At 38.5% G+C, this 11,264-nt stretch overlaps 1 protein-coding gene across 2 annotated transcripts in view; it reads left to right on the top strand.

The window, feature by feature from the left end:
• BTF3L4 (basic transcription factor 3 like 4) overlaps positions 1 to 10,371 on the top strand; it is a 33,079-nt gene extending 22,708 nt beyond the window's left edge. For both annotated transcript variants that reach the window (XM_039237872.1, XM_039237876.1), the window contains 3 exons: positions 7,908 to 8,109; positions 8,946 to 9,005; positions 10,164 to 10,371. In XM_039237872.1, the coding sequence (XP_039093803.1) occupies positions 7,908 to 8,109; positions 8,946 to 9,005; positions 10,164 to 10,210 (309 nt within the window). In that variant the 3' untranslated portion in view covers positions 10,211 to 10,371. The remainder of the gene's footprint in view (positions 1 to 7,907; positions 8,110 to 8,945; positions 9,006 to 10,163) is intronic.
• The last annotated feature ends 893 nt before the right edge of the window (positions 10,372 to 11,264 follow it).

Below are 11,264 nucleotides of genomic sequence, written 5' to 3'. Positions count from 1 at the left end.
GGTGTTCTTTAACCTCCATGTTTTTGGAGGTTTTCCAGACTTCTTCCTGTAATTGATTTCAAGTTTCAAAGCATTATGATCTGAGAGTGTGCATGGTATGATCTCAATTCTTTATATTTATTGAGGGCTGCTTTATGTCCGAGTATGTGATCTATCTTGGAGAATGTGCCATGCGCACTTGAGAAGAAACTCCCTGGCCTCAGGTTGTAGAGTTCTCAATATATCTGTCAGATCCATCTGGTTCAATGTGTCTTTTAAGTCCATTATTTCTTTAGTGATTTTCTGTCTGGTTGACCTATCCATTTCTGTAAGCGGAGTATTAAAGTCCCCTGCTATTAGCACATTCTTATCTATAAGCTTTTTTCTGTTTGTGATTAATTGTTTTAAATATTTAGGGGCTCCCATATTCGGTGCATAGACATTTATGATTGTTAGTTCTTCCTGATGGATTGACCCTGTAATTATTATGTAATGCGCCTCATCTCTTTTTATTGTCTTTAAAGTCCAATTTGTCTGATATAAGTATAGCTACTCTAGGTTTCTTTTGATTTCCAGTAGCATGATATATTTTTCTCCATCCCCTTACTTTTAATCTGAAGGTATCTTACAGTCTAAGATGAGTTTCTTGTAGACAGCATATAGATAGATTTTGTTTTTTTATCCATTCTGCTACCCTTTGTTTTTTGATTGGAGCATTCAGCCCATTTACATTCAGTGTTATTATTAAATATGTGGGTTTAGAGTCTTTGTGTCTTTTGTGGGGTTCATGTTCGTGGTGGTGTCTCTGTTATCTTTGTTCCTTGCAACCTTTCCTTCAGAGCGTCCCCCTCAGGATTTCTTGTAGGGCTGGCTTAGTGGTGACAAATTCTTTTGATTCCTGCTTATTTTGAAAGACTTTTATCTCTCCTTCTATTTTGAATGACAGGCTTGCTGGATAGAGGATTCTTGGCTGTGTATTTTTTCTGTTCATCACATTGAAGATCTCCTGCTATTCCCTTCTGGTCTGCCAAGTTTTAGTAGATAGGTCTGTCACCACTCTGATAGGTACCCTTTGTATGTTAGGGCCCTTTTCTCCCTAGCTGCTTTCAAAATTCTCTCTTTGTCCTTATATTTTGCCATTTTTACTATGATATGCCGTGGTGAAGATCGATTCAAATTATGTCTGAGGGGAGTCCTCTGAGCCTCGTGTATTTCAACGTTTACTTCCTTCCCCAGGTTGGGGAAGTTCTCTGCTGTCATTTGTTCCAGGACCCCTTCAGCACCTTTCCCTGTCTCTTCCTCTTCTGGGTTTCCTGTGATATGGATATTGTTGCGTTTGACCGTATCTCTGAGCTCTCGAACTCTTCTTTCATGTACCTGGATCAGTTTGTCTGTTTTTTTCTCAGTTTCCTCTTTTTCTATAATGATGTCTTCTAAATCACTTATTCTCGTTTCTGCCTCTTCAATCCGTGCATTGGAGGCCTCTAATTTATTATGTATCTCATTTATTGCATTTTTAAATTCATCATGCCTATTTTTATGCTCCATGTTGTTTGTAGCTATAGTTTCTTTGATGTCCTCTATGCTTTTTTCAAGACCAGCTATTAGTTTTATTATTATTATTTTAAAATCTTGTTCAGTTATGTTGCTTATATCTGTTTTGAGCAGTTCATTAGCTGTCAGTTCTTCTTGGAATTTCTTAGGAGGAGAGCTCTTTCATTTCATCATTTTAGTTAAGCTTTCTGTCTCTTGTTTAGTTTTAAAGACCTGTTAATGCTCTCTGCACCTGTGAGTGCTGCTATATCCAAGAAGACTCTTTGACTGTCCAGGGCCTATCTTTTTGGAGAGTGTTTTTTTATTTATTTTTTATTTTTTTTTAATGTTTTATTTATTTCCAGGAGAGAGAGAGAGAGAGAGAGACAGTGTGAGCAGGGGAGGGTCAGAGAGAGAGGGAGTCACAGACTCTGAAATAGGCTCCAGGCTCTGAGTTGGCAGTCAGCACAGAGCCCGACGCGGGGCTCGAACCCACGAACCGCGAGATCGTGACGTAAGTGAAAGTCGGACGCTTAACCGACTAAGCCACCCAGGCGCCCCCGGAGAGTGTTTTTTGAATGGTATCTTTTGGTCTCTCTTGTTTAGACCTTGGTTATTTTATTTTCCTACTCGTAGTGATATTTGGGACTCTCCACCATGGCTTGTTTCTTGAGGTAGCCCTGGAGAAGAAAACAGACCGACAAATACACAGGGAGCAGAGGCACACAAACGCACAGACAAGTCCATATAACATGCAAACCAAGAGGGAAAATGAAAAAGTTAAGAGAAAAGACGGAGGAGGAAAGGCGAATAATAGAAAATTAGAAAGTACATAAAAAGGTCAAAAAGAATAAAAGAAAAGGAAAAAAGAAGAAAACTGATGGACAACAAACAGTTTAAAGCATATAACCGGATTTCCCAGCTACAATTAAATACCTGGGTGTATGCAGTGCTGGTTGAAGAGCATAGAGAAAGAGAGAGAAGACAGGGCAGGGATGAGGCAAAACTGGAAATAGAATGAACAGGCAGAAGGGATAAGAAGCTTTTTTCAAAGAGCTAAAGGGTGGAATATGGTTGGATAGGTGAGAGGACTCTGGTGTTATCCAGAGAAACTATATAGTCTAATTACTCCTGAGAGAAAGAGATGAAAAGGTCAGTAGGTGTAGAATTTACATCTACAGAATGGACTAAATGTGACTGTTTAAGCAAGCCGGTGACCACAGTTAATCAGGTCATTGTTGGGGGGGGGGGAATGAGGAGGAGGGCATCTCTCAAGCAGGGATGGGCATGGTGTGATCTAATGCGTCAGGCGGGAGTTCTGCCTTGGGGGTTGTGGGGAGGAGAGTGGCTGCGCTTCAGTCCCTTCTTGAACCAAGCACTGTACCTCACCCCCATGCCGGGGGCGCAGCCAAAGTGGGTTGCGCTCTTTAACCCAGGCCAGGCCTAGTTTCCAAATCCCAGTCCGCTCGCCCCACTGAAATTGCTGTAGAAACAACCTCGCAGGTGATCCCCGTCCGGCAATTCCAAGCTTCTTGCCTAGCCCTGCGGATGGAGCCAGAATCGCTGGTCCCTTCTCCTCTGGGTCAGGTTGGCGAGCCTGAGCGGTGGTTTGCCTGCGGGGCACGCCGGCCCGCTGGAGAGAGGGAAACCAGGTCCCTCTGTGTCTCGTCACCCAAAACACGAACTCGTGGGCAAATCTCCCAGTTTTTAAGCTCTTTGCCTTCCCTCTAGAGTTCCAGCCAGCCATGAGCGCGGAGGCCCTGTATGCACGCTCGGTTCCTCAGGGGTCTGGCCAGCCAGGAGCACAATGGCGCAGTAGGCGCGCAGCTCCTCTCAGGGTCCAGCCAGCCAGGAGCACAAAGAAGTGGTCTGCGTGCACAGCCCCCTCTGGGATGAGTTGGCGCGCGGGGACCTGGCGCTCAGGAATTTGGCGTGCACGATCCTTCTGTGCCCCAAGTAGAGGTTTTTCTGTTTCCCAGTGACAGGGACTGTGTCTTGAGCAGTTTCAGACGCTCTCTTTTTCCCCCTCTCACTCCCCACAGAGGGGGATCGCCCCCGTCCCTGGAGTCTCCAGGGACCCTGCCCAATTTTATCTTTCCCAGTTCGCACTCACATTAGAAGGCTTTCTCAGTGGATTCTGCATCCTTTTTCTCCCAATCTCTTGGGTTCTGTAAGGTTTCTTATGGCTTCAGATCTTTTTCCGTGTGAGATATGGGGGCGAGTGCAATGTACGGAGCTCCCTACTTCTCTGCTATCTTCTTTTTCCAAGCCAGGGTTGTTAAGGTTTTGATAGCAGCATAATAGGACCAGCCAGCAGTTGCCAGGAATGATTTAAATAAAATGCCTCTGAATTCTGTCAGGCATTCAGACTGATTCTGAAAAGTCAGAACAATAGGAAAAGTCCAGCCAGATATGTAGCTCACCAGGTTCTGGAGTTATTTCTAAAACTTGAGATGACCCCTCATCTAGCATTTGGGGAGTTTAATTCTGACAGCATCCAAGAATTGAAATTGTGTTGGAGGTGTCCATTCATTTGGCAAATGTGAGTGACTAATATGTACTGGACACTTGGGGGCATACTATGTCTAGTAAGACACAGTCTCTGATCACGAGATACCTTCTAGTAAGGCCAGAGATTTGCAGACACATATCCTACAAGACAATTCTATATAATTGCAATACCCATGAAATACAGAAAGCGCATAAACAACCTTAAATTTTCACGAAGAAGCATCTGACCCAAGTCTTGGATAAATCAGAATTTGCAAGGTGGAGAAGCAGAAACATGTTCTTCTGAACAGTGAAAACAGCATATGTAAATGTTCTAGGCATGAGAGGCAATTTTTTTTTTATAACTACAGGACACATCAGTATTATATGAGCAAAAAACAAGAGCAAGGGCATCTGATGGGATCTCAAAAATGCTACTTCCTGGTGCCTGGGTGGTGGCTCAGTCGGTTAAGTATCTGACTTCAGCTCTAGCTCCAGTCATAATTTCAGTTTGTGAGTTTGAGCCCTGTGTTGGACTCTCTGCTGCCAGTGCAGAGCCTGCTTCAGATCCTCTGTCCCACACCCCCACTCCCACCCTAGCACCTCCCCTGCTCTTCTCTCTCTCACACACACACACAACACACACACATACTCTCTCTCTCTCTTAAAAATAAACTTAAAAAAAAGAAAATGCTACTTTCTCCATAGCTCAAGTAGCATCCTTTACCTTAAACTACCTGTTAAAGTAGAAAAAACATTTTGATATAAAAAACATTTTGTTTGATTGAAAAGAGACCTGAGCGCTGGCACTAGCTAATTTAATAGTTTTTGTTTCCTTGTCTGCTCCTTATTTTTATATACTGTATATAGACTATGACTTATTCTGACCAACCAGCAGTAACTGGCAAAGGTGAAGTCTCCTTATGAAATGTGTACAGTTTGCTTTGTGAATTTAACAAGTTCCTTAATCCCTTCTTTTGCTTCTAAAAAGGTGGGGGAAGAAGTGTCTAACTGATCTTTCTCAACCCAGCAGTTCATCTTCTGATCGTTTCTAATAGCTTGAGTCTAGAAGCCTTATATGTTATTTGCTCAGTAGAGAGGAAGCAATGGTATATAGAAACAAAATACTCTGGCCTTCTTTAACTTCTAGTAATTTTCTATTCTAAAGTTAACTAAATTCTATACCCTTTCTGGACCTTTCTATTCATGAAGGTACATCTTTTGTGCAATCCCATTTAAAATAACCATTTATAAATTTATTTCTATTTAACAGTCTGAGATGGAATTCATCCTGCTTTTCACGCTAAACTCAACATATTTTAAACTATTAAGATATGACTTACTATTTAGTCTTTAATAAAGAATCTTGAACAGAAAATTTGTGATTTTACTTTTTTTGGCCCTATGTAAGCCTCTTACTTACTTTGTAGCCAGCAAGATACATATTATCCATATATCTGTGTTGTTTTTCTTTTGCATTCTCCATTTAGCCTATATTCTGACATAAATAATTGTTGGCAAGCTTTCATGGGGCCACAGAATTGAATTTTTATAGGCAAATAAACATTTTTAAGAATGAGAATGACACATGCAGAGGGAGAGAGGCTAACCAAGAAACAGACTTTTAACTATAGAGAGCAAACTGACAGTTTACTAGAGGAGAGGTACATGGGGGGATGGGTTAAATAGCTGACGGGATTAAGGAGGGCATTTGTTATGATAACACCAGGTGATATATGTGTTAAATCACTATATTGTATACCTAACACTAAATAACACTGTATGTTAATTGGAATTAAAAGAAAAGTTAAAATTTAAAAAAATTTTTAAAAAATGAGAATGTGATACCGTAGGAAGGAAATTAAACAGAAAGTTGGGAACCCAGGTTCAAGTTCTATGTTTGCATGTAACTATTTATCCTTGAATATTTGTTTAACCAAGAGCTCTTGTCTTTAGTATTTATTTCTCTAACAAGAGATTTGAATTAGAAAACCTCTAAGTTCAATAAATACATGGCATGACTTTGGAACAATATTGATTTCAGATCTCTTATGACTTTTACATCTATAAATTAAAAGTTTTACATGCTAATATTTCAGACTTTTCAGTCCTGGAAATATTGTGGAAATCCTTATTAAAATTATGTGATTTGGTCTTGATTCAGAAAAGAGAGTCCTACCATATCTTTATTCATTTGCCATACTACAATTATGTGATTCTAGGATAGAAACAGAACAGCATCCATTTCATATCCACTGTGCCACCTTCTTCTCAAGCCACTCCTCTTCCAAATTTTCAGCCACTTTAACATTAAACTTTTCTACCTAAACTATAATTACCTCCAGAACTATGTAATTTATCTTTTTCTAAAGTCAATATAAATTATTTTTAACTCACAGTGGTATTTGTTCAGAACAGCTGGATCAAATGCTTACTGTGTAATATGCATAATGGAACATTAAGTACAATATTGATACAGGGAAAGGTATAGAATTCAAATAGCGATTTTGGGGTCACCTGGGTGGCTCAGTCGGTTAAGTATCTGACTTTGGCTCAGGTCATGATCTCACAGTTTGTGGTTCAAGCCCCATGTCAAGCTCTGTGCTGACAGCTCAGAGCCTGAAGCCTGCTTCAGATTCTGTGTCTCCCTCTCTCTCTGCCTCTCCGCTGCTCATGCTCTGTCTCTCTGTGTCTCAAAAATAAATAAACATTTTAAAAAATAGTGATTTTTCTGACAAAAATTTGGGAAATTATTTGAGGAGTTATTAGTTAAAATTTTCCAGGGGATATGCCTTTATTTTCTCTGTGTTCCAGGTCTTGCCTGAAATTTAGAAGCCCCTTTGTTCCCCTTCCTTTCTGGCGCTATTAGTGGTGATGATCACCTTTGAGGAAGAAAAGCCCACTTCCACTGACCATGGAGAATACACAGCATCTCTGCTTGATTGTGACAAAGACTGTTTTTGGATGGATCATGAAATGCTTCTAACGTAGCCAAGAATTAACTCTCCTAGCCTTTTTATATAATAAGCATGTTACCACCAAGGTAACTTATACAGTGGAATCAATTGCATAGTGGGAATCACATTATTTACACTTTTAACTTATACAGATTTAACTCCACTAAAACACAAATAAGAGAGAACATGAGTGAGAGAGAAAAATAATATTTTAAATAGCATATGTTTAACCTTCCTTTTCAGCAAGCCCCAGGCAATGGATAAAATCAAATCTGAAACAGTCAATTCATGATAGTTATAGCTACCAAAAGAATGTGAGGATAGTTTTAAAGGTTTCCTGGTAATTGATAAAGCATTTTCAAGTGGCCAGGCAAGTTTGGAGAGCTTCTTTGACATTTACAAGGGTTATTAAAGGTTGTCGAGAAGCTACATTGAAGAGTTAGAGGAACTGACAAAATACACAGAATGATATGGTGAGAACAAGTTGAAACTTTTGTAAATTTACTAAGTGTTAAAAGAAGTGAAAAACCTGATTAAATTTCCAAGTGCTCTTTATGGATTTTCAGTGGTTATTTTTTACCATACGCCATTACTGCTTTACAACCTGTTGCCTAAGTAAGATGCTACCCCACCAAATAGTATCTGTACCAATTTAGTGTAATAGTGTAAATTAATTAAGATAGTAATTATTCTACTTCAAAGTAGAAGTCTTTGAATTTGTAGATTCTATAATAAAATGACTATTTCCTGAACATCTTAGTAATTTGTGCCACCTATACCATTTTACTTTGTTATTACTAGAGTCTTTTTCCACCCATATCTACTGCTTACTACCTTGGGATTGTTAAAAAATAATAATAAACATAATTGGCTAAACCATTACTTAAACAGATGCTGTTTTAGTTATACCAAATATGTGATATACATTTTGCTTCTGTGATCATACAGGTGAACATGATTAAAGATGATGGGACAGTTATTCATTTCAACAATCCCAAAGTCCAAGCTTCCCTTTCTGCTAACACCTTTGCAATTACTGGTCATGCAGAAGCCAAACCAATCACAGAAATGCTTCCTGGAATATTAAGTCAGCTTGGTGCTGACAGCTTAACAAGTCTTAGGAAGTTAGCTGAACAGTTCCCTCGGCAAGGTAGGTATTTCAGTTTAGTGTCTTTCATTCTCCACCTCAGTTTAAAGAACCTAATGATTTAAAAGGTGTGCCATTTTATACTAGAAGGATTTGCTTGCATGTAAATTTTACTTTTTAAAATGTTGCTTTGCTTATATGCTTCATAATTTTTTTGAGTTTTCTTTAATAATTGTGCAGTGTAGCATACTGAATATTCAGATACATTTCAGGAGTAATAAAGAATTGAGAGGTAATTACCTAAAAGGAAAATGCCACGATCTGCAGACCACATTTTGTGGGCAATGTTTGGTATTCACTTCCGACTAATGACAAGAATAAGATACTGTTATTACAGGACTATATTTTTGTTTCATATTGTTGATTGTACTATAGGTGCAGCAATCATAAATTCTGAATTTCCAAGATAGTCCTGATTTCAAATGTGTATTGTCACCCCTAAAAATCAAAGAGCCTGTTACTTCAGTAGCTAGATACTTTGTTACACCAAAAGAGAGGGATAGTCTTGAATATCCATTTTTGACTCAGAGCATATGGAATTTAGAGCATAAATTAACTGTAATGTCTTTTTTATTTTACCTCATCCTGAATTATTTCAGTTTTCTTATAAATTTTACCTTCATTGCCCATTGAAATTGCCAGCTATATTTAGTATATGCCTAATGAAGTTAAAGTTTTATTGATTTTACTATTAAGTAAAAACTACGGTATTAGATCAGACAATCTTTAGCTTTTTCTGAACAACTATATAAGATTTAAACAGAAAAGAATAAATATTACAAGTATTCTATGTAGGCCTTTATTCTTCCAAGATTAATTTTAAAATAAACTTTTTGTAGTGTTGGATAGCAAAGCACCAAAACCAGAAGACATTGATGAGGAGGATGATGATGTTCCAGGTAAGTGACATTTCTTTAGTTTTAAGATTTTTAGCAGGGGCACCTGGGTGGCGTAGTCAGTTAAGTGTCCAACTCTTGATCTTGGCTCAGGTCATGATCTCACAGTTTGTGAGTTTGAGCCGCATAGGGCTCTACGCTGACAGTGTGGTGCCTGCTTGGGATTCTGTCTCTCCTCTCTGCCCCTCCCCAACTTGTGCTGTTTCTCTTTCTCTCAAAATAAATAAACCAACAAACATTAAAAAAAATGTAAAACAAAAGATTTTTAGCAGCCTGTTTATCACATTTAATTCACTATATAATGACTTTCAGTTTTTGTCAATGGTAAGCTCATAAATTTAAATAGATTCACAATGATATGGATTATAATCTAATGAAAAAGAATAAAAGCCCTCCCATTTAGAACTTAGAATCAGAAATTGTCACACAAAGCTCTGCTACCTGCATTTATTAAATTAGAATCACTGTGATTATAAGTTTGCATAGTTATTGTTAATTTTCTGTGGTAATTATGATTGACATACAAAAATGCTGTTCACCTTAGTAGTCTGCATAGACTAAAAAAGGACTTACATTTCCTTAGGATTACTGTTTAAAAAATTTTTTTAAATGTTTTATTTATTTCTGAGAGAGAAAGACAGCATGAGCAGGGGAGGGTCTGAGAGAGAGTGAGACACAGAATCTGAAACAGGCTCCAGGCTCTGAGCTGGCAGTCAGCACAGAGCCTGATGCAGGACTCGAACCCACGAACCGTGAGATCATGACCTGAACCGAAGTCGGACGCTTAACCGACTGAGCCACCCAGGTGCCCCAGGATTACTGCTTAAAAACAGATAAATGATGGGCGCCTGGGTGGCTCAGTCAGTTGAGCATAAAACTGATTTGATATCGGCTCAGGTCATGATCCCAGGGTCATGGGATTGAGCCTTGTGTCAGGCTTCGCACTCAGGATGGAGGCTGCTTGAGAAAAATTTTTTAAAAAGCAGATAAAGGAAGCATTATTAGTGAAATGCCACCAGTTCATTTCTGCCTCTTGTCCTAAATGTTTTCAGGCTAATTCTAGTAGCAACAATTTTGTTTTATTAGGGTTAGAAGATAGGAATTTCATTTAGCACTTTTAAAAAAAATCTTTTACTCATTTCCTTTTTTATTTTTTTTCAGATCTCGTAGAAAATTTTGATGAGGCATCGAAGAATGAAGCTAACTAAAAAATTTTTTCTGGTGTTTGGAAGCTGGCATGGACTAGATTTAACAAATCAGCTATGTGGTTCCAAAGTTTTACAGACATGGAGAACATCAACTGTTACTAGTTCAGTAATATAAATATTTTGTATATTAATAATGCTGTTTGTTCAGCATTTTTCGGTCATTTGATTTTGCATTTTGCACTTCCTCCCAGGATCTATTCTTTTGGTCAAAATACGAAGTATTGGTGCAGTTTGAGGGTGTTTTGGTGTTTGATTCTCAGTTTTTTGTTTTGTTTTTTGTTGGAGTATTTTTGGTGTGTGTATGTGTATGTATGTGTGTGGGTATGTGTGTATACAGTGGAGAGCAAATTGGAAAACAATTCTATTTATCCTCCTTCTTCCCCCAGTAGAAATAAAACAAATCTTTACATTTGTTACTTTTTATTTTTTTCTAATAATGCACAGAATTAATGAAAAGTGAGTATCTTGGATTTCAGATCTGAGGCAATTTTACCTTTGGAAGTTTGGTTAATTTGCTTGGTTAACATATTTTTCATACATATCTCTGGGTTTAAAATGTCTTGAGATATTTTGCCACAGCTCCATGTTGGCATAGTGGGTAGCAGATCTTTGGTGTTGTTGCCTTAGATTCACTTACCTAGTCACACCCAGAAGATTTTCTTCTAGCTCTCTTCCTAAATGCCTTTTTCCCCTCTCCCTTTGGTCTCCCAGTGGCCTGGTCAGCCTTTGGTAATGCTCTTCCTCATCTTCTACCTAACCTGAGAAGGATGTTCTCCATACAGAGTTAAGTGAGTGCCTAATCCCCTCTTTTTGTAAGACATTTTCCCCCCATCTTGAGGAACAACAGCTCCAACTTCAACTTTTTATTTCCCCCTTGCTTTTATAGTTTGGTAGATTTCAAACTGGAATAGCTAGCATGTGCTTGCTAAATAATTTTATGCCAGCCTTATCCTGTAGACTAGCTATTCTTAATAGCAGGTGCAAAAATACCTGTTTCCAGCAAGGTTAAAATTAGGAATGTCCTTTTGAGTCAGAACAAGATAGGCCATGGACT

This window comes from Hyaena hyaena, unplaced genomic scaffold (genome assembly GCF_003009895.1).
Source record: "Hyaena hyaena isolate Hyena2069 unplaced genomic scaffold, ASM300989v1 scaffold_5, whole genome shotgun sequence".
NCBI classification, from domain to species: domain Eukaryota; kingdom Metazoa; phylum Chordata; class Mammalia; order Carnivora; family Hyaenidae; genus Hyaena; species Hyaena hyaena.
This window is presented reverse-complemented; position numbering and strand designations above follow the sequence as displayed.